Source organism: Gouania willdenowi, chromosome 18 (assembly GCF_900634775.1).
Source record: "Gouania willdenowi chromosome 18, fGouWil2.1, whole genome shotgun sequence".
In the NCBI taxonomy this organism is placed as follows: domain Eukaryota; kingdom Metazoa; phylum Chordata; class Actinopteri; order Blenniiformes; family Gobiesocidae; genus Gouania; species Gouania willdenowi.
Window position 1 is genome coordinate 3,184,372 of NC_041061.1, and position 26,888 is coordinate 3,211,259.

Genomic DNA, 26,888 nt, shown 5'->3' on the forward strand with positions numbered 1-26,888 from the left:
GGAAAGAAAAGATGTCATCATCACGGGCCTAAAGATTAGGCCAAAGAGTTACGCCAGTGCGACAAGACAAACAAAGGAACCGACCATTGAAGACACAAAATCGATTGAATAACAGGTGATTGATTACCTGGACTCGAAAGGCATTGACGTGAACCCTGACAACATCAAATACTGCCAGCTGCTGCCAAAACGCAAAGATACCAGAGATGTGAAAATTACGTTTACCAACGTGAAATTTAAAGGAGAAATCATGAAGCAAGGCAGAAAACTGAGGGGAACGATGGTGTTTATGAACGGGAACCTGACGAAGCAGAATGCAAGTATCGCATGGAAGGCACGACAACTGAAAAAGGGAGGAAAAATTGTGAAAACTTGGACCAGACGCTGCAGGATATACATTACACCCCCAGGAAAAGAAAATGGAAAACCCATTCTAATCGAAAGGATGGAAGACCTGGAAAAATACGAATGAGGTACCTAAGCTACAAGAACACTGATAGAAATTATGGATATAGAAAGAATCACTAAAAATCATTCACAACATTATCAACAACATCAACAACGGGAGATTAATCTAGTGGATGAAGTGGACCCAAACAACTTTTCACACTGGAAACAAGACACGAACTGTTATTACTATACAGAGACTGAATTCAAATTGGAAACAAAGAAGGAAAAAGGTCTGTCACTTATTCATTATAATAGTCGGAGTATGTACGCAAATTCTGAAGACATTAAGGATTACATCTCTACATTGTTTAGGTTTGACATAATAGCACTGTCAGAAACTTGGCTGAAAGAAAAAAAAGGCATGGAGTTTATGATAAAAGGATATAAATTTGTCTATAAGAACAGATTTCCAAGATGGCGCCGCGGATGGTTGCCTCGGTACTGCGCTCTCTTGTAGTTGTTGCGTTTTTCTTCTTTTTTGTAGTTTCTTGCTCCCCTTCTCTGGTCTCTTTCACCAGAGAAGAACTAATTAACGTAGGACAGTCCTCTGCTGCTCTTTTTTCACCGGTTCTCATTGAACCAGAAAGTTATGCGGAGATTCTCACCGGAGGAGCAGCAGCTCTCTATGAAATTTGCAGGAGACGCCGCAGACGCAGACGGGGTAAACGAGCAGGCGCGCTCATCAAACTGAGGCAGCGGGGATTACGCACTGCGCTTCCATCCATTCACCTGGCGAATGTCCGCTCACTGGCAAATAAAATGGATGAACTGCTGCTCCTAAACACCAGAAACTCAGACTTTTGCAGATCCGCCGCCCTGTGTTTTACTGAAACCTGGCTCAGTGAACTCATCCCGGACAGCTCTCTACATCTACCGGACTTTCAGCTCCTCAGAGCGGACTGCGTGAAAGAGCTCTCTGGGAAGACGAGGGGAGGCGGAATATGCTTCTACATTAACCAAGGTTGGTGCACAGATGTCAGTGTTGAAACAGACGTGTAGCCCTAATCTGGAGAGTTTTTTCATAAACTGTAAACCATTTTATTCTCCACGGGAGTTCTCCTCATATGTTATGGTCGGTGTTTACATCCCTCCTCAGGCTTGCGTAACAGAGGCGTTACAGCACCTGGCCGACCAGATAGCAGACGTGGAGAAAAAACATCCAGACTCTTTGCTTATCATTCTCGGGGATTTTAAAAGAGCAAATCTAACCCACGAACTCCCTAAATACAGACAGCATATTAAGTGCCCCACCAGGGGTGCTAACACACTGGACCACTGCTAGACTGCAAAAAGGGATTCATATCACTCTGTTCCCCGTGCAGCTTTGGGGCTCTCTGATCACTGTCTGATTCACCTCATCCCGACCTACAGGCAGAAGTTTAAATCTGCTAAACTGCTTTGACTGAACTGATTGGAGTGTTTGAAGCTGCATCAGACAACCTAGATGAACTGACTGACACTGTGACATCTTACATCAGCTTCTGTGAGGACATGTGTGTGCAGACCAAGACTTTCTGCACATACAACAACAACAAACCCTGGTTCACACCTTAACTTAGGATGCTGCGTCAGGCTAAGGAGGAAGCCTACTCGAGTGGGGACTGGGTCCTGTTTAAGCAGGCTTAGTACACACTAACCAAGGAGATCAGAGTAGCCAAGAGGTGCTACACTGAGAAGCTAAAACAAAGCTTCTCAAACAAAGTCCCTTCAGAAGTGTGGAAAGGCCTGCGTGAGGTTACCAACTACAGGGAACCCTCCCCCCACCCTGCAGGTAACAATAGACTGGCTGAAGACCTGAATAGCTTTTACTGCAGGTTTTCACACCCACCCCTAAGCTCATTAGCATCAGCCCATCACCTGGACTCTGCCCTTCCTGCTCCCCCCACTTCCCCCCCCACCTCACCCTCTGACCACCCACCTAACCTGAAGATCAATGAAAGAGATGCGTGCCAGCTATTTAAGAGACAAAAGATCAAAAAGACTCCAGGACCAGATGGAGTATCTCCCTCCTGCCTGAAAGCCTGTGCTGAGCAGCTGGCCCCCATCTTCACACGGATCTTCAATACATCACTGGAGCTGTGTGAAGTACCTTCCTGCTTCGAAAGCTCCAGCATCATCCCAGTCCCAAAGAAACCTGCCATCACAGGACTCAATGACTATCGACCCATTGCCCTGACGTCCGTAGTCATGAAGTCCTTTGAGAGGCTGGTATTGAGCCACCTGAAGGACATCACAAGACACCCCTGCTGGACCTCCTGCAGTTTGCCTATCGGGCAAACAGGTCTGTCGAGGATGCAGTCAACATGGGACTGAACTACATCCTGCATCACCTCGACTCCCCAGGGACCTACGCTAGGATCCTGTTTGTGGATTTCAGCTCTGCGTTCAACACCATCATCCCAGACATCCTTCACCAGAAACTCACCCAGCTCACAGTGCCGGCCTCCACCTGTCAGTGGATCACCAACTTCCTGACTGACAGGAAGCAGCAAGTAAGGCTGGGAGGGATCACATCTAGCACCCGGTCACTCAGCACTGGCGCCCCTCAGTAGTGTGTTCTCTCCCCACTTCTATTCTCCCTCTTCACCAATGACTGCACCTCAGGGGACCCCTCTGTGAAACTCCTGAAGTTTGCAGACGACACCACCGTCATTGGTCTCATCAGGGATGGGGACGAGTCTACCTTCAGACGGGAAGTTTTGGCTCTATGGTACAGTCAGAACCATCTGGAACTGAACCCGCTCAAGACCTCCCCCCCTTACCATTCTGAATAGCAAAGTGGCTACCATGCACTCCTTCAGGTTCCTGGGATCCACAATCTCACAGAACCTGAAGTGGACCTCCCACATAGACTCAACCAGGAAAAAGGCACAGCAGAGGATGTACTTCCTGCGTCAGCTGAGGAAGTTCAACCTGCCCCAGGAGCTGCTGATAATGTTCTACACCTCCATCATTCAGTCTGTTCTGTGCACCTCCATCACTGTCTGGTTTGGATCTTCAACCAAACTAGACAAACACAGACTACAAAGGATAATCAGGACTGCAGAAAAGATCATTGGTGTTGATCTGCCCTCCATCCAAGACTTATACCTGTCCAGGGTCAGGAAACGGGCAGGTAGCATCACTGCAGACCCCTCACACCCTGCACACAATCTGTTTAAACTCCTCCCCTCCGGCAGAGGCTACAGATCACTGTACGCCAAAACTACCCGCCATAAAAACAGTTTCTTCCCCCAGGCTGTCGCTGTGATCAACACTACACAGTCCTAGAGTGTCAGACCTGTTTCTGTAACTGTGAAATAACTATGGAACTAAACATAACAACCCTGGATCAACCTGTCACTGCGAAATGTTCATGAACATAATATTTTCATTTAAATGTTCACCTGCACTACTCATCAATGCACTACTGCACTATTATCTTATTATTATTATTATTGTATTTCATTATCATTATTATTTTTATTATTATTATTACTATTATTATTATTATCTTGTTATTTTTATTTAGTTTGCACATATTAGTCTAACTACTCTTATATTTATATTCATACTTCTTTTTTTATTTATTTTTCTTTATTCTAGTTGATTGTTATTATTTAATGTTACACTATCTGAGAGAGCACAGGTCACCAAGACAAATTCCTCGTGTGTATTCATACACTCTTAGTCAATAAAGTTGATTCTGATTCTGATTCTGATTCTGAGATTACACAAGCCAGGAGGAGGGGTAGCACTATTCATAAAAGAAAATATTGAGATGGAGATTTTAGAATCGATGAGTTTAACCGTGGAAGGAGTGATGAAATGTATAATAGTGAAAATTACAAGTCCAAAGGGACATAAGATAATAATTTGTTGTTTGTATCGTGCACCTGACTGTAAAATAGACATATTTAATGAGAAACTAAAATGATAGAAGAAATTAAATATAAGAGATTACTGATATGCGGAGACTTCAACATAAACATTTTAAATCCTTTGAAAAATACCCACATTGAAGACTTTACTAATTACATGTACACAAATGGATTAAAACCTCTCATATTGAAACCAACCAGAATTAATAAACACAGCTCAACACTGATAGACAACATCTTCACAAACATACAAAGCTCAGATCTAACGAATGGTATATTAATAAATGACATCTCTGATCATTTACCAATATTTACGATACTTAATACTAAAAAGAAGAATCTTGAAAATCATAACTCATTGACATAAAGAAGACTGGAAGGAGAAAAACAACTAGAAAACTTTAAACAACAGATAAAAAGAGAGACGTGGGAGAGTGTTTTCAATGAAGAAGACGTGAACGTTGCATATGACACATTTACAGACACAATAACAACAATACACGATAAATGCTGCCCTTTGAAACAAATAACAATCAAAAGTAAAACAAACAAAGTACCATGGATTAATAAGAAAATAGTCAAATTATGCAAAAAGAAAAACATATTATATAAAAAATATATTACAGAAAAAACATTGAAAGCAGAAGTAGAGAAAAAAAAGAGAATATTATGAAAAACAATTAAAAGAGAATAAAAACAAAAACAAAAAATTGTGGGAAATTATAAACTCCATAACCATGCGCAAATGCAAAGAAAAAAATACAGACCACTTTATAATAAATGATGTAAAAGAATACAATAAAAACATAATAGCACAAGAACTCAACAGTTTTTTCATAAATACTGGAAAAGAGACGGAGAAAAGGATCAATCAACACCCAACACTTAAATGGAACCATTTTGACAATGAGAAGAAAGACATTGATAAGTATTTCATACTTGAAGAAGTAACAGAAGCAGAGGTGGATAGAATAATTACAACCTGTACCTCAAAAAAATCCAGAGACGTTAATAATCTAACTATGAGTCTAATAAAAACCATAACAGTTGAAATAACCCAGCCACTAACACATATAAGTAATCTCTCAAATGGTGTTTTCCCAGACAAAATGAAAATTGCAAAAATTAGACTGATTTACAAGGGTGGAGAAAAACGACATTTCACTAATTATCGACCTATATCAATATTACCACAATTATCAAGAATTCTGGAAAAACTTTTCATGAAAAGACTCGACAAATTTATAGAAGACAATAATATACTACATGAAGGACAATATGGGCTTAGAAAAGGACATTCAACAGCAATGGCTATAATTGACACCACGGAGAATATAAGAGAAGCATTAGAAAAAAAACAATTTGTATTCGGAATTTTTCTGGACCTAAAAAAAGCCTTTGACACAATTAATCATGATATTCTACAAGAAAAACTTCAAAATTACGGAATTAAGCACAAAGCCATAAAATAGATTAAAAGCTATATGACAAATAGGAGACAATATGTTGACTTTGAAGAACACACATCAAAATGCCAAACCATACAATGTGGTGTTCCACAGGGTTCAATTTTAGGGCCAAAACTGTTCATTTTATACATAAATGACATTTTCAAAGTCTCAAATTGCCTCAAACTAACGTTGTTTGCGGACGATACAACCATCCTATGCTCAGGTAAAGACATTAAAACTTTAATAGAGTCAACAAATAAAGAACTATCAAAAATCCAGACATGGTTAGATGTAAATAAACTAGCCCTTAACGTCAGCAAAACAAAATTCATCAATTTCGGAAAGAAAAAAATAATAGGAGAAAATAGACTGAAACTAAACATGGAAATAATAGAACAATTAAAAGAATATAGGGTACTAGGAGTGTGGATGGACGACAAGCTGACCTGGAAAAAACGTACAAATAGTTAAAAACAAAGTTTCCAAAAGCAGTTACATCCAATGGAAGCTTCAACAAATCCTACATACCAAATCACTTAAAACAATCTATTCTTCACTCATAGCATCACATTTAAATTACTGCTCTGAAATATGGGGTAATAACTACAAAACGTATCTTGAACCATTATTTAAACTACAAAAAAAGCTATAAGAATTTTACATAAAGCACCACACAACGAACACACAAACAAATTATTTGAGAAGACAAAATAACTAAAACTGCAAGAAATAATACACTACAACACACAAATACACGCATTTAGGGCTTCATCTAAAAAACTACCACATTAGATACAAAAACATTTCACAAACAATCAAAATTCCTATGACTTCAGACATAATAATGTTGTTGCAATTCCTCCCCAGTTGGTGAATGCGGGGAAATGCATGTAGCTGTGACGCGAGAGAGCGGTGCATGTTGGGAGTGTGTGACGTGTGAAGGTGTGCATTCTGGGAGTGAGGTATGAGAGTAGCCGAGCAGATACAGAGAGACAGATACAGTGCCTTTGTATTTACAAAACACAGTATTAGCAATAATAATAAAAGCCCGAGTTCCTGTCGAAGACAGACCGCCTCGCTATGTGTTTTACTCAACGTGCTAACCCGGATCACTGGACTTGGGTTACCTGCTACGAGCCGGAAGGTATCGGCTTGCTCCTAACTACGGTTCGGACTTCGGGAAGCTGAAAGGTAACAATGTGTTTAGACTAGACAGGGTTAAATCAAACGTTGGGAAACATAGTACTGTGTACAGAGCCATGAACCTCTGGAATAACCTTGATGCAGAGACACAATAATCCGTAAATCTGACAAGATTTAAGGAGAAGACACGGAGGATATTTCTACACGCATACAGGTCCCAAGTCAACTCTTCATCGAACAACACAGCGACGACATGGAACTCATCAACTGGTCATTGAGCGCCATCGACTCAGTCTTCACGACGAGGCGATTACTACAGCACGAACCAGCGTGTCCAAAGGACACATGCCCAAGTGGATATGTCATGGATGCACAGGGGAGAAGCCAGATGCTCTGTCTCTCTCTGCTGTCAGTGGAAGATGTGGAGGACATCTATCTGCTAGGGGTCATGATCTTTGGCCTGCTAATGATGGGGGTATGTGTATGTGTATGTGCCTTTCTGATGTATCATATGCTGAGGCGACTTTCCGAGGATATCAAGGTACTTCCAAAGAAGAACTTTTCGTTTAGAGAGTTGGAGGAACGTAAACAACGACTGGAAAAGAAAGCCCGAGGGGATACGGATAACAAAGAGAGTGAGGAGGAGTAATAACAAGAACAATGACTGCAGACGAGAACACATCACACAAAAAAGGAAAAAAAAAAAAACATAAATGAAAACATGAAATTGTGGTATAGAAGATAAGAATGTTTTACCAGGAAAGACACAAGCTTTGATGTAAAATTATCTGTGTGCAAACCAGGGGACGGATCTAGATAAGCAAACTGCTTTTTTCCGTCGCCCTTTCCGGCATGCAAAAAGACAAAAAAAAAAAAAAACGATGCTGTGATTTTTCTCTGAATGTCAAAATGAATTTCTGTGATTCCAACCATGTCGGAAATGAACTGAATAAATAAATAAAATAAAATAAAAAAATTTCCGAGCGCGTGTCTCGGACACTCGGGTGAAGGGAGGGTCTGAGCTGTCAACCGATCACCACCTGGTGGTAAGCTGGATCCGCTGGCAGGGGAGGAAGCCTGTCAGACCTGGCAGGCCCAAACGTGTGGTGAGGGTCTGTTGGCAGCGCCTGGTGGATCCCTCTGTCAGTGGGGTCTTCAACTCCCACCTCCTGATTAGCTTCTCCCAGATCCCGAGGGAGGTGGGAGACATGGAGTCCGAGTGGACCATGTTCTCCTCCTCCATTGTCGATGCAGCCGTTCACAGCTGTGGCTGTAAAGTCTCTGGTGCCTGTCGCGGCGGCAATCCCCGAAGCCGGTGGTGGCGCCCGGAAGTAAGTGATGCCGTCAAGCTGAAGAAGGAGACCTACCTGGCCTTTTTGGCTGGTAGGACTCCGGAGGCAGAGGTACCGGGAAGCCAACTTGCTGTGATGTGTTCATCGCTCACGCCCCTAGGCCTAAGGCCAGGGCACATCATGTGAAAGCATTGTCTGCTACAATAAGCAGAGTGGTGGCGGGTACCGTTATTCCCACTCGCAGGGAGGCTCCGGCCCCCTCCAGGTCCCCTGGTGCGAGCGGTGTGTGCGAGCTCCGGGTGGTGTTGCCCTGTTCCACCGGCAGGGGGCACCTCTACTGTGCAGGAGGCTCCTCTGTTGTTGGTCAGGTGGCCTCTGGCAGGGGGCTCTACCGCGCTGCGGACGGGCCCTCTGGTGGCGTATGGTTGTCCGTAGTGCGGTTGGGCCGCCTCGAGCTGCACGGGCAGCTTCCGACAGGGGGCGTCATCACGCCCCTTTTGGGCTTCCCGGTTGCTTGCGTACTGCCTCCAAGATAGGGCGCCATCGCTCCGTGTGTGGCTCCTCTCTCAGTGGGTAAACCGGAGCGTTTGACATCTCTCTCCCTGAGAATAGAGAGATGGAGAGCGCTCGCGGCTCTGCCTTGGGTGTTACGGACAATATCGAGGGGTTACAGGCTGCAGTTTGCATCTGTCCCCCCTGTTTCGCCCATTCACTCTCTGTGTTACAAAAGGAGATCACGTCCTTGCTGCGCAAGTTTGCAGTCTCAGTGGTCTCTCCCGCTCTGTATCTGGAGGGGTTCCACTCCAGGTACTTTCTGGTCCCTAAACAAGGGGGGTCCGGGATCCGTCCCATCCTGGACCTACCGGCCCTGAACGGGTGCCTCAGGAAATACACCAGGATGCTCACGCATTCCTCCCTGCTGCGTCTGGTGCGACAGGGCAATTGGTTCACGTCTGTCGACCTCAAAGATGCGTATTTCCACATTCCAATATATAGTCCCTCACAGAAAGTACCTACAATTTGCTTTCCGAGGGGTGTGTTACGAATACCTCGTTCTCCCGTTCGGCCTCTCTTTGAGCTTGAGGGTGGTTGTGCGCTGCACGAATGCTGCGATCACTTCCCTGAGAAGGCGGGGCATTCACCTGGCTACGTACCTGGACAATTGGCTGCTTTTGGCACAATCAGAGATGGAGGCCAGGGCGCACACGCGCATTCTGCTGGCTCACCTGTCAAATCTGGGATTTGTGGTGAATGCGGAAAAGAGCATGTCATACACAGGAAATAATTTGCTCAGTGCTGTACACCGCGCGTCTTTCACCGGATTGGATGAAGACGTTCGGGGCGTGTCTCAGGTTGTTTAATGGCAGGCACGTCTGTTCAGTTCAGACTGTGTCTTTGTTTACTCGAGTTGATGGCTTTGGCCATCCTCGTGATCCGGCGCATGGAGGGTTTTGGTTACGCCGAAGTCCTGGGCTTCCTGACGAACAGGATGCCTAAGGACATTGTTACGTCCAGGAAGGTGATCTCCATGGACGCCAGCTTGACAGGCTGGGGTGGGACCCACGAAGGCAGGGCTTTGAGGGGTCGCTGGAATGCGGCCCTCTGGCGCGCTCACACAAATTACTTGGAAATGTCCGCTGTGTTCCTCTCGCTGATCCACTTCCTTCCATCTCTCAGGGAACATCATGACGTGGTGAGGACGAACAATATCACGGCGGTGGCCAACATCGACCGTCAGGGCGGGTTGTGCTCACGTTGGTTGCTGTCGCTGGCACGCAGATTGATCCTGCGGAGTGTTGGGTGTCTCCTCTCCCTGAGGGCGACGGGCGTCCCGGGGATCATGAATTTGGGCACTGACCTGTAATCTGGGGGCGTGTCGCTTTACGGGGAATGGATGCTGCACCCAGAGGTGATGCGGCAGCTGTGGGCTCGTTACGGACAGGCCGAGGTGGACCTGTTTGCAGGGGAAGAAAACGCGCAGTGCGCAATGTTCTTATCCCTGCGCAGCACGGAGGCTCCGCTCGACGTAGCTGCACTAGCACACGTTTGGCCGCGCGTGCTTCTTTACGCGTTCTCCCTATTGGCTCTGATTCCTTCCACCCTGTCCAGGGTGAGGGAATGCGGACACACACACTTTGGCTGGCGGAGATTTACCAGCTGCTTTGTGTACGTCCCTGGCAGCTCCCGCTGCGCAAGCACCTGCTGTCACAGGGGAGGGGCACAGTTTTCCACCCGCGTCCAGGCCGTCTGGCGTTGTGGGCTTGGCCCCTGAGTTGCTCAATCTGTCAGCCATGGGATTATCACAGTGTGATTTCCACCATATAGAGTGCTTGAGCCCCCTTCACTAGGTCTCTTTATGACTGTAGGTGGAGGCTGTTTGAGGGGTGGTGCCTCACGAGGAACCACATCTCTTTTCAGTGCCCGGTGGGAGTGATTTTGTCATTTCTGCAGGACCTGATTGACAAAAACAAAGCATTTTCCACTGTGAAGATGTGTTTGGCAGCGATCGCCGCCTGTCACTTTGGCTTTTGGGGATAAGTCGACCAGTCATCACCCGCTGATCTGCCGGCTATGACGAGGGGCCTCAAGAGGAGCGATCAACTGTTCGTCTCCTGGGCCAATCTCCGCAAAGAGAAGCCTGTTACTAAGCAACGCCTGTCACACAGGGTGGTGGAGGCTAATGCTTTGGCTTACTCGTGTCAGGGTCTGCAGCCGCCTACAGGTCTGCGTGCACACTCGACTTGTGGTCTTGCCACATCCTGGGCTTTGTTCAGGGGAGTGTCTGTTCAGGACATCTTTGTGGCGGCGAGTTGGACCTCGCCCCTCACGTTTGTCCGCTTTTACATGCTGGCACCTGGCACGGGCGGTTTTACTGTCCTGATGTGATCAGACTTCTGTCCTGGGGGCTGGTACCGCTCGATAAGCATGTCTGCACTACGGGAATTTCCATATCCCATATTGAGACATCTCACAAACTATTATGAAATAGAACTTTAGGTTATGTATATTATTAATATTATATAATATGAGTGAGATGTCTCACCAGACAACCCTTCTTGCTCAAACGAGGAGAAGAGGTGCTTATTTTGAATGGTGCACGTCTGTCCGAGTCCTCCTTTTTTAGGAGGTGGGTCACCCCCCTGCGAACGGACACGCTTCACCGGCCAATCAGGATTGGCAGATTGAAATAAATGCTTCTGAGAAATGCAGACAGAGGTTGCATTCCAAAGTGAGACATCTCACTCATATTACTCATAGAAGCAGGGTTATATACATAATGTAAGGTTGAATTGAATGTTAAGCTAATAAATTGCCAACTGGGTTTAGAATTTATTCTTCATATCTTTAATGTAGGACTTCTTTGTGAGGCAGCTCAAATGAAATCAGATGAGAGCATTCTGACTAGGGCTGAACGATGAAATGCATTTGCGATATTATCGCAATACTAAACGCGATTTTTGAATCACAAAAGTTGCAATTTGATTTATTTATGTTTTCTTGTTCTGTCTTATATTGTCCTGTTAAGTCCAGAGAGTGTTCAAGAAGTGCAGTCCACATGTTATCATGTTTCATGAAACGTGAAGTTAGTTAGATATGTTGAAGAGAGTAAAGTCACAGATTTGTTTGCTTTATTGTTATCTGTGCTTTAAAATGTATATTTTATATTTATTTAAAGTTTAAATAAATCTGAAATGGTTTATTATGAAACAGATTGATTTATTGCTTGTGTTCATTGAAAAATAATGGCCTGTTAAATCGCAATATTATGGGGAAAAAACTGCATTTAGATTGTTTTCTGAAATTGTTCAACTCTAATTCTGACACAACTTTGTGGGCCAGCACTGACCTATGTAAACGTGTTCATTGTGACTAGATTTACTTATGAATGAGTGTTTACAATAATCACTCCTGTGAATATGTACAAGTGTTTTTATAGGGTTAGGGTTAGGTTTATATTTTGGCTTAATTCTACTTGTTATTCAGATTTTACTTCAAATAATACCTTTGAATTGAAATAACATAATGAGAAGTAATGGTGACGTTAATGCTACAGTTGTAATTTTATCATGTTTACTGTACCGAGATAACAACTTCAGGTATATCTCACATTTCAAACTGCTTTATTTTGTCCTTCAAGTGGTTATTCAGCATTTTTGGGTTTATTTGATGAATAGGTTTGAAAGTGCAAAATTCCCTATGTTTTCACTTTTTTCAAAATGGGCACCTTTAGCATCGTTTTTCTCAACAACTGGAAGGTTGTGCGCTGAGAACTTTTTCCTGAGGAATCTGTATAAATTACTGATGTAAAATCTAAAAAGATTAGGTAGTGCCTCCCAGGGTGGAACAAAACCCTATTTCTAGGCCTCTTTTAGGCTACCGACAGCGGCCTAATAAGGTCAGGGGATCGAACCCACCATGGGCCACCTTTCTTAAGTAAAAACTTTCATTCTGCACCCGCCAGAGATGTCTTCTCATTGTCAGACCATCAAGTCATTTCAATGTTGTTTCAACATCGGTCTGCTCAGTGGTGTAATGAAAAAACTACAGATCGTTTACATAAAATGATTCTATAGCATGAAAGTTAAGGGTAGATTTGTCACTAAAAATGTGATCAAAACAATTCTAAAGCCACAATATATCTTGAAATAAGGTAATTTGTCACTAAAATATACAAGATGTCCGCCATGTTTTTCATTTAGGCAGACTGTGAGTCTGCAGTCACGTGACCTGACGTCATCCTGTGAAAAAAACTGGGCAGAACAAACTGTTAGCTTCTTACGTTCTACGAGCATCATACGTAAAATGCTAACAATATTGCTTGTGGACAAAAGTTGCTATTCCACATTTTACTGTGAGACTGGGTTGAATATTTTCCACATTCAGGCTCAACTTTTCCCTCAAACAAAGATGGTAGTGAGCAGCCTCTCAGAGGACTCACAGGACCAGGGTCAATAGTCAGTCCTGACTCAGCACAAAGATGGAGAAGCAGCTCAACTGACAGGTAACCCTGGTAGAGTCCAACCCTCACTGCACTATTAAACAATGAAATAATAACTTCATGACATGTTTCAACTTTGCTTTCAAAGCTCTCGTCATAAATCTAGATCTAAAACTTATTTTGAGATCATTCTGTTGAGTTTGTGCTTTTTTTGTGAGATTTTTCTATTGTTTGTGGTATTGTACAACAATTTATTTCTCCTAAACTTGTATTTATTTTCCTATTAATTTGTTCGCATTTTACAATTGTGTTATTAATTTGTTCTCTATTTTCTATTTTGTTTAATATCAAACTCAAACTTTCTCACTTATTTGCATTTCCACGATGTTGTTCTGTTGTTCTTGTTTTTTAAATTAATTTTAAAGATTTTATTCATGGGAAAGCTTGAAAAAACCAAGACCTCAGTTTTTTAAGGTTACATTCATTTACAATCATTTACAATTTACAGTTACAATCATTCATGGCTACATGTTCTAAGTCTATAAGGGGCAATAAAAGGTTTCTAGAGCTTCAATATTTCATAAATTATTTATACTGACTGTGTTGATTTTCTGTCTAAATTCATGACATTTAAATTTCTAACAAACATTTATAAACTGTCTTCCTTGTGTTTATTGTGTCACATGTGATGTTCCTGTTTCTGATGCCTTTTATTGTTCCTGTTGTATCCACTGATGCCTCTAGAGGTCACTATAAGCCATAGACATACATTAGGAGTCTAGAAGACTGCATCTACATGAAATGTGAAATGAAATTAAAATTAAAAAGTGTATATTGTTTATTTTAAACAAAAAGGGAAAAACAACTTTATTAACTGGTGATAGTTTAACTTTATGTCTCTGATCAGAAAATAAAGAGAAAAAAACAAAGAAATGAAATGTAAAAATGAATGTTTGTCATTTTGATGCAAACACACACTAATGTTTTTATCATTTAACATTTTTACATGTGTGCCTTATAATCTAATAAATAAAAGTTGTGATTCTGACATTTGGGTTGTTGTGAAGTTTGACTGCAGCAGTTTTGAGGTTTGACAAAACAGAACTTTAATCACTGAACTCTGAATGTGTTTAAACAAAGCCTTTATTAATTCATGCTCTAGGTTCACTTTAATAAGGAAATCTGAAAAAGGCTCAAAGCAACAAACCAAAACAAACTGTACATGATAGTGTAACCCACTTCCTGTATGGTTGGTACGTTTATCACATTTTATGACCCACAATACTTGTGAAACTACCTTTTTTAGTGTTATTTCGGTAGTTGCTAGCTTTAGCATGTTAGCTTTAGCTATGAAGCTTCTGCATCTCACAAAAACAGTACCCTTGGTTAGGTTATCAGTGTGTTTTAATTCTGTAAAAAATATAAGCAGAAGTGGACAAAAATAAGGTTTAAATGGATTTCATTTATGTCATGATTGAGATGAAAGGAAAGACATAAATTCATTGTGGTCTGTTTATTATTTTGCATTGTAATTCCAATTTGTCATTATTAAAAGGAAAAACAGTAAAGTACTTAATAACATTAATAAGTTAAAATTCATGGTACATTCTATGGTTTAAAATAAACAGTTTCAAGTTTGTGATTTTACATATTTTGAACATTAAAGGAGCTAAAGTTAAATATTTGTTTACATGGCCTGTCAGGCCAGCGAAGAGGAGGAACTTCTCCGATCTGGTCGCTCATGGATTCCCACGGAAAGGATGCAGGCATTTCAGAAAGAAGAGGCTCACAAAAAAGAGAAAAGGCTCATACACCTTTATGAACAATGGAAAATCCAAGCATGTACGGCAAGAGAGCAACTTAAGCAAGATTTAACTGAAAGCCAACTTGCGTCTCTTATAGACATTTTAGAAAAAAGTAAAGAAGATGTCACAAAAATTTATGTTGAAGTCAGAGATCATATCACTCCATCCAGTGACACACGTCATCGTATTGATGCATGTGATGGATGACAAAAGACATTGTTAGAGTTGCCTTTGAAAGGATATCGGGTGTAGATGGAGAATTTGACAGTAAAACAGTTAAGCAACGTCTTCGTGAGCTGGTAGAAAATGATTATGCTCACTCCATCTATGGCTCCACAAATAAAACTTCAAGCCAAAACTCTCTGAGTTCCATAGTAGAAGCGAAAAGGGCAGAGGCTGCAGCAGAGTTAGCAGCAAAGGAAGCAGAATATGAGATGATGTTGCAGGAGGAAAGACAATAATAAAGGATTCAATTCCTAGAGGAACATCAAAAAAGAGATCTGAGAGGCTGAGAAACGTGAGCTTGAAAGACTAAAGGCAGAAAAGGATGTGAAAGCCGCAATGGCTAGATTGGCTACTTACAAACAGGAAATGTATTATTTAATTGAGAAGGTACATTGGAGGCCCAGCTTGAAAGACACTCGACGGCATTGTTTACAGAAGTGATGATGAAGCCTACGAAGATGCATGGAGTCATCTCAACAACAGGTATGGTCAGCCATTTATTACACAGAAGGCATTCAGAGAAAAACTGTCAAATATGCCAAAAATCCATTCCAAAGATGCTGAAGGTTTAAGGACATTTGCAAATTTTATATAGGCATGTCAAGAAGCTATACCCCATGTTAAGGGTCTTGACATTTTGAATGACTGCGAAGAAAACCAGAAATTGATTCAAAAGTTCCCGGACTGGGCAGCTGCACAGATCTCCACTCTTCACCTTCTTCTTCACCTGTAGAAAGACGGTACCCTAAAGAAAAGAAGACTAAATCCAGTGTGTTGCACACACAAACATTTACAGAGAGTGGAACACAAATGCAGTCAAAGACAGTTTCAAAGCCACAATGCGTTTTCTGCCAAGCCATTAATCACCGCCTGCATTCCTGTCCAAAAAGTTCAAAATCAAAACTCTGAATGAAAGAAGAAAATATGTAAAGGAAAATAAACTATGCTATGGCTGCTTAAAGCCAGGTCACAGTGCAAAAGACTGCCGCCATAGACACTTGTGACATCTGCAAGGGACGACATCCAACCTGTCTTCATGACGACAGCTACAGCAAAGGTAAGGAAGTTGGCATCTTTCGTCAAAATTCATGGTACATTCTATGGTTTAAAATAAACAATTTCAAGGTTGTGATTTTACATATTTTGAACATTAAAGGAGCTAAGGTTAAATATTTGTTTACATACATGCATATCGAGATTTCCTTTTGTAAGTTTCATCCGAGCTATTAGGGTGTTGACGGTGTTGATACAGTGTTATTACTCAGCACCAAATGTTAAAGGAACGTCTTGGAAAATAAAACATCCTGAAACATCAGTTTGGGAGCCAGACCATTCATCAGCACGGGGATTGCTTACACCTAAGGTTGTCCTAAACTACAATATTTGCATTTTTTTTAAACATTAAAACAGACATTGGAAAAGTTATACAATATTTTTTATCCTCAGCTATTCAGCTATAGATTAAATCTGATATTATATGAAATCATTGACATTCTGTTACGTACATCTATTTGCTGCTAAACTGCGTGTGTCTTTCTGCATTCTACAGTTTAATAATTCATGTGTTATTACTGTTAGATTAATGCAGTGGTTACAGAAAGCTCACATACACAGATCATTGATAGATCTTAATGAGTCGTAGAGAAAGGTTTTATTTTATTTCTCTGTGCTGTGGTGAGTGTTAGACTTTACCAGGATCATCTATCAGTAGAGTCAAATCTTTGTTCTGAATCAGGACTCACAGATCCCTCATCTCTATCAACCTGGATCCTCTGAGAGGAGACCACGTACATTAGAGACATAAAGTCAGCAAACTCTCCATAAACACTGCAGGCTTTAATGATTCAGAGGAATCCATTCTCTGATGGAAACAAACACATATGTTGCTGTATGAATAACAAAGACCAAACCAAGGAGAGGAATTTTAAAAACACCTGAATTTAGTTTCATATTTATTAATACCCGGCAGGAAGGTGGTATTGGGGTATTATAGTGCATGAATGTAACTTGTCACGGCAAATTTGCAGTTGACCTCATTTGGAGACATGATTTATTGCTCTGGTTGAATGATGGAGTCCAGGCGAGGCACTGATGATTTTATAAAAAAGATTTATTATAAAATAAAATAAAAAGGAGTAAAAAAGAAGCTTCCATCCTGAAAGAATGAAAGGCAAAAGGCTCGTGGCAGAGCAAAAAGGCAAGACCCGCTCTAACTAACAGTTTCACAGCTTAAGCTTTTATACAGATAACAGAGAAATTCCACCCTGAGTTAAGAAGGAGGGGGTCAGATGCCCAACAGTGGAAACATTTGAGGATGATGAAGACGTGTAAATTATGAGGAAGATTGGGCGCCACTCTTATCTATCCTTGATAGTGTGTGCGTTTGTGTATATCTGCATCTGAGTTTGAGTTTTGGCCTTCAGCAGAGACTCTGTGTTGTACTGAGTACAATACGATCCGTACCATTTAATCTAACATGATTCAGCTGTTCAAAAGTTCAAAGATTAATGCAGTCATCATGTATTAAAACATGACAAATTGTACACATGAACATACTGTGGGGGGCGAAATTATTAGTTCATATATTTTAATCCTTAAGCCTTGGGTAACTTTCCATTGTGTGATTTTCATGTCTTCAACTTTGCTGGGTCAGACCGCCTTGTCCAAAAGCACATGATATCTCCCCAAAACAATAATCGCACAAGGACGCATAGGCACTCTGTGTGCGCACTCACATGCTCACACAGTCACATGTCACACATACACACGCCATACACATTCATTCACACACACAAACACATAAACGCACACCCCTCCGTCTCTATGACAACCGGCAGATACCAGAACTGGTTGTTTAGACCCAAAGAAGAAATTGTCTTTCTTTTTCACCCTCTGTCCTCACCTCCTCCCTCTCCCTCTATCTCTATCTCCTGGGGGAGGAGGGAGGGGGACTGAGGGGACTATACGTGTTGGATTAGAACTGTGGGTCACTGAATCATCGGACCTCCGGCCGGGACGGTCACTTCTTTTGTTCCATCTTGTACTTTTTTACTTAGTTTAGAATAAACTTTTTTTTATAAAATCATCACTGCTTCTCCTAGACTCCATCATTCAACCAGAGCAATAAATCATGTCTCCAAATGAGGTCAACCGCAAATTCTACCGTAACAATACATTTGACGATATGATGATGAATATAAAAATTGCCATAACATTCCCCACTTTTAATCGCCATCAACGACCAAATCAAGAAACAAATTTATTATATTCCACCTTTGCTGTCTGTCAGGGTTAACCATTAGCATCGTTATTGTCATACATTGGATATATTCTTCTTTTGTGAGGCACAGATATATCAAGAAAAATGTGGAACTAAACCTTAAAAAACTTCATCGTTATTATCAATGGCATGAATCATCAAAAATCATCCTTTATTTCATCTAGATAAGCAAAAATCATCATTTGCATCAAGGACATCACTCGTCTTCATTGACTGAGTTCAGTGGTGACTGGGGTCACCAATAGCTAGAAGAATAGTGGAACCATGGTTAGAATCACCGCACTTGATTGGCGGCATCATGAGTGAAGAACCTTGAGTGTTTTCCTCAATCGCAGCAGAAGGGTTTATGACTGCATTCTTGCAGCCAGGTGTGAGGTTGTCCACCCTCCACCTAGCTATAAGCCTTTGGTGTGGCTTATAAACAAAGCAAAGGAAGAACAAAATCCCACGTCGGCAGGGTCCTCAGGGCTTGGTCTAGGCTCTTGTTCTGGAGCGTTTTTTTTCAACAGAGTGTGTGTGATCCCACAAGGCAAAGGAACGCTTATTTGTGCACCACACCTGAGAAGTCAGCTTAGACGGTGTAGTTGTTATTACGCCGCCTCACTCAGTGGCCTTGTCGGTTCCCCCTTCATTGTTTGGTCAGCCTCCGTCTCAGCATCAGCTGGTGTCGGCAATCATCTGCTTGGATCCATGTCGACCGCTCCGCGACATTCACTGCCGTGTGGGTCGTCAACTGAATTCGGAAAGTGTCGGTCCACCTTCGGTCGTTCATTTCCGGTCGGCGTGTAGATGATCGGTTGTTGTCTGAGGAAGGGTAGTCTCCACACACCTGGCAACCTCTCTTGGGATCGGTTGGTACCTGAACAGAAGAAAAGAGGGGGGGGGGGAAACAAAACAAAACAAAACAAAATAAAATAAAATAAAAAGTTTAAAGAGTAGGGGTGTTAAGGTTAGTTAACTAACTAAATGAATAGTTAGTATGGCTCTGGTGCTCAGTTATAGCTTCCAGGAAGGCAGAGACAGGTCAGAGGTCAGGATCTGAGAGCTTTTCAGATCCTAAAAGGTGCTGCTGCACAATCACACAATGGTTCTGTGTGAAGTTATGGTGGTCCTGTGTTTCAGCTCATAGTTATGCTCTACTGCACTATTTTCCTTTTATTATTATTATATTTTATTATTATCTTTCTTTTCTATTATTTTCCTTCTTTTTATCTTATTTTTTTTATTTTTATTTTTATTTTTTATTTTTATTTTTATACTATTATAATTATTATTATTATTATTATCTTGTTATTTTATCGAGTTTGCACATTCTAGTCTAACTACTGTTTATATTTATACTTATGTTTATACTTATTATCATCTTTTCTAGTTGATTGTTTATTATTGAATGTTTTCACTATTGGAGAGAGCACAGTTGACCGAGTCAAATTCCTCGTGTGTACAACATACACTTGGCGAATAAAGATGATTCTGATTCTGATTCTGATTCTGATGAACGTGAGTGTGTGACTGTATGTCTGGTCTGTCTGCTTAGAGCACCTTCTTTTAAGTTTATCTCAAAGCCTGTGAGAGAATAAATGAAAACAAAATAATCTAGCGTACAGTCAGAAAATAGAGGGGTTAGTATTGTCCGATTGAAGGAGAAGCTTGTTGGCTATTTGCTAGTTGTCCCCCCCCAAGCCAAAGTTCAAGGCTAAAGTGATATAGCACTACCACCAAAGGCTGTGGTGGACTTCTTATGGCTTGGTATCCTCGTGGCTTTTGAAACAGTGTCTTTTTTGGTGAAGATGTTCCAGCAGACGTGTGATCAGTCTGCAGTTACTGCCCATCATTCAGGCAGTAATCGTGGCGTTTAACCCGCAACTCATTGGTGGGGGAGTGTCCAACCAACTCCGACGACCACAGGTTCTCAGTCTTTGATGATGGGGCAGGATCTGTTAATCCCAGCATTGGCCCATTCCATAGACGATGAAGAGTTGACTTGGGACTGAGCGAGTGATTTTGTTGCAGCATTGCTTTGCTGAATGGGAGAGTTGAGTCCTTTGATAGTTGATTTCCTTCTGAAGCTTGGTCCTTTGAATGATATTGACATTTCATTAGCATAAGAGTTGGAGGTGATTTCATTCATTAAGAGCTTTCATTGAAGATGTCGTTTCTTCAGCGACAACCGCAAAGCCAACAGAAACTAACAATAAAATAATAAAAAATGATAATGATGATAACAGTAATATTACAATTAAATAAAATGAAGTACTGTATTCATCTGTGTGTGTGTTTGAGTGTGTGTTGCTCATAGTCATTTTAGAGTGAACCCCAGATATATCAAACATGAAATTTAAAATAAAAATAAAAATAGTGTCTGTGTTGTAATGTCTTAGCACTCTTAGCACTGTAGGCAGAAGGAAAGTTGAGATACCACAACATTGTGTCTCTCTCTCTCTCTGTGTGTGTGTGTGTGTGTGTGTGTGTGTGTGTGTGTGTGTGTGTGTGTGTGTGTGTGTGTGTGTGCGTGCGTGCGTGCGTGCGTGCGTGCGTGCGTGTGTGTGGTTGTGCCTCCCCGTGCCACAACTTCGCACGTTCAGCTGAGAAAAAAAACCAAAACGCACAGAAACACAGCAGCCGACTCTCGTCCAAAATGAAAGCATTAAAGCCAAACAACCAAAGGGAGAAATCTGATTCCATTCACATGTTTAAACAAAATAAAAACAAAGATAAAAAAAAAAGTAAAACTCACCGAAAGCATGATCTGAGTTCACATCATACCAAGATTGTATATGCGGATGCATACATTATTTGTTTATTGGATTCCATTATTAGTGTTTTACTCCCTGTAGTCTTCACTACAGTTTAGGTTAGGGTTGGGGTTTTAATCTATTTTGATATCGGTACAGAGGTGAACTCAGTACATGGCACCGGGGTGTTTTGGAAGCTTTGGTTGCCTGTCTATCCTATGGTCAGGACCTCACAGGCTGTCCGTGGAGGTGCCTGAAAAAAACCAAAGTAAATAATGACCAGCCGTACTTGATGCCTGAACAAAAATATCCGAGCCCGAAGAAAAATATAGGGAACTTATAATATTAAGAAGCAAAGAACTGGCAGTCCTTTAACTGCGTCAAAAAACAGAACAGCTGATGGAGGAGAGAACCTCCAGAATGATGAAAATCAATACAGTGCTCGACTGGTTGCCTTTCTATCAACACAGAGCGAATATATATATATGTAAATGAAAATGTATATATATATATATATATATATATATATATATATAAAGGCAGCTTTACCTTAATAGTCCGAATTGGTGTTTGAGGATCAACCAATGGTTCGTGGTCCAGTCTCTGTCCGAAGGGGCAGACCACCGTGGGGCAGACTCGGAAGTCCCATGCCATAAAAAAACTGGCTTTGGGGTTTTAAGTGCGTCCACTCTCCGGTGGGGGGGTCAGATGCCCAACAGTGGAAACATTTGAGGATGATGAAGACGTGTATATTATGAGGAAGATTGGACGCCACTCTCAAAACAATTTAACTCCATTTTCTAACCTGTTCAATGTCTATTAATTTATTAATTTAATTATCAATTTATTAAATATTTATTGGTAAATGAGAGCGTTACATGATGATGTATCAAAGCTTTGTCATTTTGGTGAAAATATCAGAAATGTTGCAAATATTTGCTGTATTTGCATTAATTTTCTAATTATTGGAGGGACTGATTAATGAAGCCACAGTTCTACTGACAGGTGGCCCTGGTACAGCCCAACACTCACTGCAGCAAAGAGAAATCAAATAAAACCTTCTCTAAACTATCAGTGGAACGTGTATATGAGCTTTGTGTAACTATTGCACTAATCTGACTGTAATACTATAGAAACACATGAAGTATTAAACTGTAAAATACAGTCAACATTAATCTATCCATTGTTTGTTAAATTTAGTCTAATACAGTATGTTGTCAGTGGGTCTCATTATGTTCTACATTATATTTCAAAGTGTTCCATAAACAGGTTTGATGGAAGTCTTGGTTTCTCATAAACATGTTGGTGGACTTTGTTCTCATACTGTAAGATAAGATAACGTTTATTAGTCCCACAAGGGGTAAAGTGTTGATGTATCACCAAATGGTATCTGCCACTCCTGTTTATGGTAGTGTCGTTTGTTCAGGATTTAGTTCTGATTCCAGCGCAGACTGGTTCATTTGAACTTCTCTTCCTGAGAAACACATCATTGTGTTGTTCACTGTGGGAACTTTCCTGAAGCTCAGATAAAAAAAATACAAACGTGTTTTTCTGATCAAACAAATCACACAAAGAGACGAGTCTTCAAACAACTTTCCTCAACTTTTCTACACGATGGCCTCCAATTCTCAACGTAAGTCATGACAACAGAAGTTACACATTTCTAATGATGGTTTTAATCCTTTGTTTTTATACAATAGTCAGTTTTCCTTTTAGATCAAAGGCAAAAATACATTTCCAAAATGTTTTTACATTTACATTTTTTTCTTCTTCCTGCTTGTTCTCAGAGGAGAAGGACGCTATTTTTTCCCTCGCTCCGTCATCTTTATGCTTGCTGCTCTTTTGTCTTGTTTTAATCTAAAAGTATCCCGATCCTGAATCTAATCATAGAATTGATTATCTGGTCTTTCTTTGCTTTTGGTCAAATCTCTCTACTAGAAGGATGGGCAATAGGAGAGTTTGCAAGTCCTGAGGACATGGAAGATGTCCACCACCAGATTGCAATTTATGATGTTGGGTCTTCTGCTCATTGGATCTGGCATTTTCCTGATTTATCGCAAAATTGGATTACGTTGGCAGCACTATTGGAAGCTTCAGCCTCTCAGATGGATTCCACCGTGGAACTTTAAGAAGATAGTTTGTCTCACAGGAAATGGCCACACTATTGGATTACTTATCAAACTGACCAGGAATAGAACAGTCTCAAAACACCTTCTCTATTCTCATTTACCTCTTCTTCCTACCCACTGTTGTTATCTCATTTCTCATTTAAATAAGAACCACAGTTCTATTGCTCCTGTGCTCCCATGTTATAAATGTTGTGTGTTTTCTTAGACGGGATGAAACTGAATTGTAATTCCGTTGCTCTGTAACATGTGCAATGACAAATAAACTCAAACTCAAAAAAATTGCTTTGGCTAAAATTTTTCTTGAATTACATTTTTCCTGTTTGTTTTTCTCTTTTTAATCTTTATGTAAAATATTATTTAAAACCTGTAAATACATTGTTGTCCTGAAGGATCAGTTCATAGAATGATAAGTAACACCACAGATAATACATTTAAACTTTTTATTTATATATTTTTGAAAATCAATCAAATTAATCAGTTTCTATGTTGCATTTAGTATATTTATAAGTGTCACTGGTATCAACCTTTTTACATATATTTTTGGTGATGTTGGGCTGTATTGTTTAGTTTATCAATCAGTGTTGTTCACATTTAAAAGTTAATAAAAACAGAAAACTTTAAAAATCCTTGACTATTATTTTCTACTTTCAGACTTTCCAAGTTTACCTGAACGTAGGATCGTTTTGGTTGGAAAAACTGGATCTGGGAAAAGTAGCCTGGGAAACACTTTACATGATGAGAAATGGTTTGATCCTGATCACACTTCAAGATCTGGAACAGTTGTGTGTAAATCTGCAACGAAGAAAGTGATGAACACACAACTGACTCTGGTCGACACGCCTGGTTTATTTCACGCACATCAGTCTGAGGAGGATCTAAAGTCTGAGATAATCAGGTCTGTCATAGAGTGTGCTCCTGGACCTCATGCTTTTCTCATTGTATTTGAAGTGGAGAAGTTCACTAAACACGAGGAGGAGGTTGTCACCAGGATTTGTGATTACTTCTCTCAAAAAGTGCTGAAATATTCTGTGATCGTCTTCACTCATGGAGACCAGCTCCCTGAAGGGACGATCATTCAGCAGTTTGTGGATCAGAATCAGAAGCTGAAGGATGTGGTGAGAAAGTGTGACGGACGCTGTCACGTCTTTGATTCCAGATACTGGAAGAACAACAACCCGAAAGAAAAATACAGGAGCAACTCCTACCAGCTGAAGGAGCTGCTCATCACTGTAGAGAATCTGGTGAGCAGAAACAGCTTCTACACCAATTAAATGTTGCAGAAAGTTCCCAAAAAGACTGAGAACAAACATTTATAAACTGTCTTCCTTGTGTTGATTGTGTCACATGTGATGTTCCTGTTTCTGATGCCTTTTATTGTTCCTGTTGTATCCACTGATGCCTCTAGAGGTCACTATAAGCCATAGACATACATTAGGAGTCTAGAAGACTGCATCTACATGAAATGTGAAATGAAATTAAAATGTATTGTTATCATCTGTGCTTTAAAATGTATATTTTATATTTATTTAAAGTTTAAATAAATCTGAAATGGTTTATTATGAAACAGATTGATTTATTGCTTGTGTTCATTGAAAAATAATGGCAATCGCAATATTATGGGGAAAAAACTGCATTTAGATTGTTTTCTGAAATTGTTGAACTCTAATTCTGACACAACTTTGTGGGCCAGCACTGACCTATGTAAACGTGTTCATTGTGACTAGATTTACTTATGAATGAGTGTTTACAATAATCACTCCTGTGAATATGTACAAGTGTTTTTTTAGGGTTAGGGTTAGGTTTATATTTTGGCTTAATTCTACTTGTTATTCAGATTTTACTTCAAATAATACCTTTGAATTGAAATAACATAATGAGAAGTAATGGTGACGTTAATGCTACAGTTGTAATTTTATCATGTTTACTGTACCTAGATAACAACTTCAGGTATATCTCACATTTCAAACTGCTTTATTTTGTCCTTCAAGTGGTTATTCAGCATTTTTGGGTTTATTTGATGAATAGGTTTGAAAGTGCAAAATTCCCTATGTTTTCACTTTTTTCAAAATGGGCACCTTTAGCATCGTTTTTCTCAACAACTGGAAAGTTGTGCGCTGAGAACTTTTTCCTGAGGAATCTGTATAAATTACTGATGTAAAATCTAAAAAGATTAGGTAGTGCCTCCCAGGGTGGAACAAAACCCTATTTCTAGGCCTCTTTTAGGCTACCGACAGCGGCCTAATAAGGTCAGGGGATCGAACCCACCATGGGCCACCTTTCTTAAGTAAAAACTTTCATTCTGCACCCGCCAGAGATGTCTTCTCATTGTCAGACCATCAAGTCATTTCAATGTTGTTTCAACGTCGGTCTGCTCAGTGGTGTAATGAAAAAACTACAGATCGTTTACATAAAATGATTCTATAGCATGAAAGTTAAGGGTAGATTTGTCACTAAAAATGTGATCAAAACAATTCTAAAGCCACAATATATCTTGAAATAAGGTAATTTGTCACTAAAATATACAAGATGTCCGCCATGTTTTTCATTTAGGCAGACTGTGAGTCTGCAGTCACGTGACCTGACGTCATCCTGTGAAAAAAACTGGGCGGAACAAACTGTTAACATCTTACGTTCTACGAGCGTCATACGTAAAATGCTAACAATATTGCTTGTGGACAAACGTTGCTATTCCACATTTTACTGTGAGACTGGGTTGAATATTTTCCACATTCAGGCTCAACTTTTCCCTCAAACAAAGATGGTAGTGAGCAGCCTCTCAGAGGACTCACAGGACCAGGGTCAATAGTCAGTCCTGACTCAGCACAAAGATGGAGAAGCAGCTCAACTGACAGGTAACCCTGGTAGAGTCCAACCCTCACTGCACTATTAAACAATGAAATAATAACTTCATGACATGTTTCAACTTTGCTTTCAAAGCTCTCGTCATAAATCTAGATCTAAAACTTATTTTGAGATCATTCTGTTGAGTTGGTGCTTTTTTTAATGAGATTTTTCTATTGTTTGTGGTATTGTACAACTATTTATTTCCCCTAAACTTGTATTTATTTTCCTATTAATTTGTTCGCATTTTACAATTGTGCTATTAATTTGTTCTCTATTTTCTATTTTGTTTCATATCAAACCCAAACTTTCTCACTTATTTGCATTTCCACGATGTTGTTCTGTTGTTCTTGTTTTTTAAATTAATTTTAAAGATTTTATTAATGGAAAAGCTTGAAAAAACCAAGACCTCAGTTTCTTAAGCTAACATTCATTTACAATTTACAGTTACAATCAATCATGGCTACATGTTCTAAGTCTATAAGAGGCAATAAAAGGTTTCTAGAGCTTCAATATTTCATAAATTATTTATACTGACTGTGTTGATTTTCTGTCTAAATTCATGACATTTAAATTTCTAACAAACATTTATAAACTGTCTTCCTTGTGTTTATTGTGTAACATGTGATGTTCCTGTTTCTGATGCCTTTTATTGTTCCTGTTGTATCCACTGATGCCTCTAGAGGTCACTATAAGCCATAGACATACAGTTGTGTGCGAAAGTCAGGGCACCCCTTT

The 26,888-nt window shown here is 40.4% G+C and overlaps 1 protein-coding gene across 1 annotated transcript in view; it reads left to right on the top strand.

Moving 5' to 3' along the window:
• The window catches only part of LOC114480781 (GTPase IMAP family member 7-like), a 32,069-nt gene extending 7,489 nt beyond the window's left edge, over positions 1 to 24,580 (top strand). Inside the window, exons 3-4 of the mRNA XM_028475197.1 lie at positions 22,784 to 22,813; positions 23,961 to 24,580. Coding sequence (XP_028330998.1) covers positions 22,795 to 22,813; positions 23,961 to 24,580 — 639 coding nt within the window. The 5' untranslated portion in view covers positions 22,784 to 22,794. The remainder of the gene's footprint in view (positions 1 to 22,783; positions 22,814 to 23,960) is intronic.
• Positions 24,581 to 26,888: the final 2,308 nt, after the last annotated feature.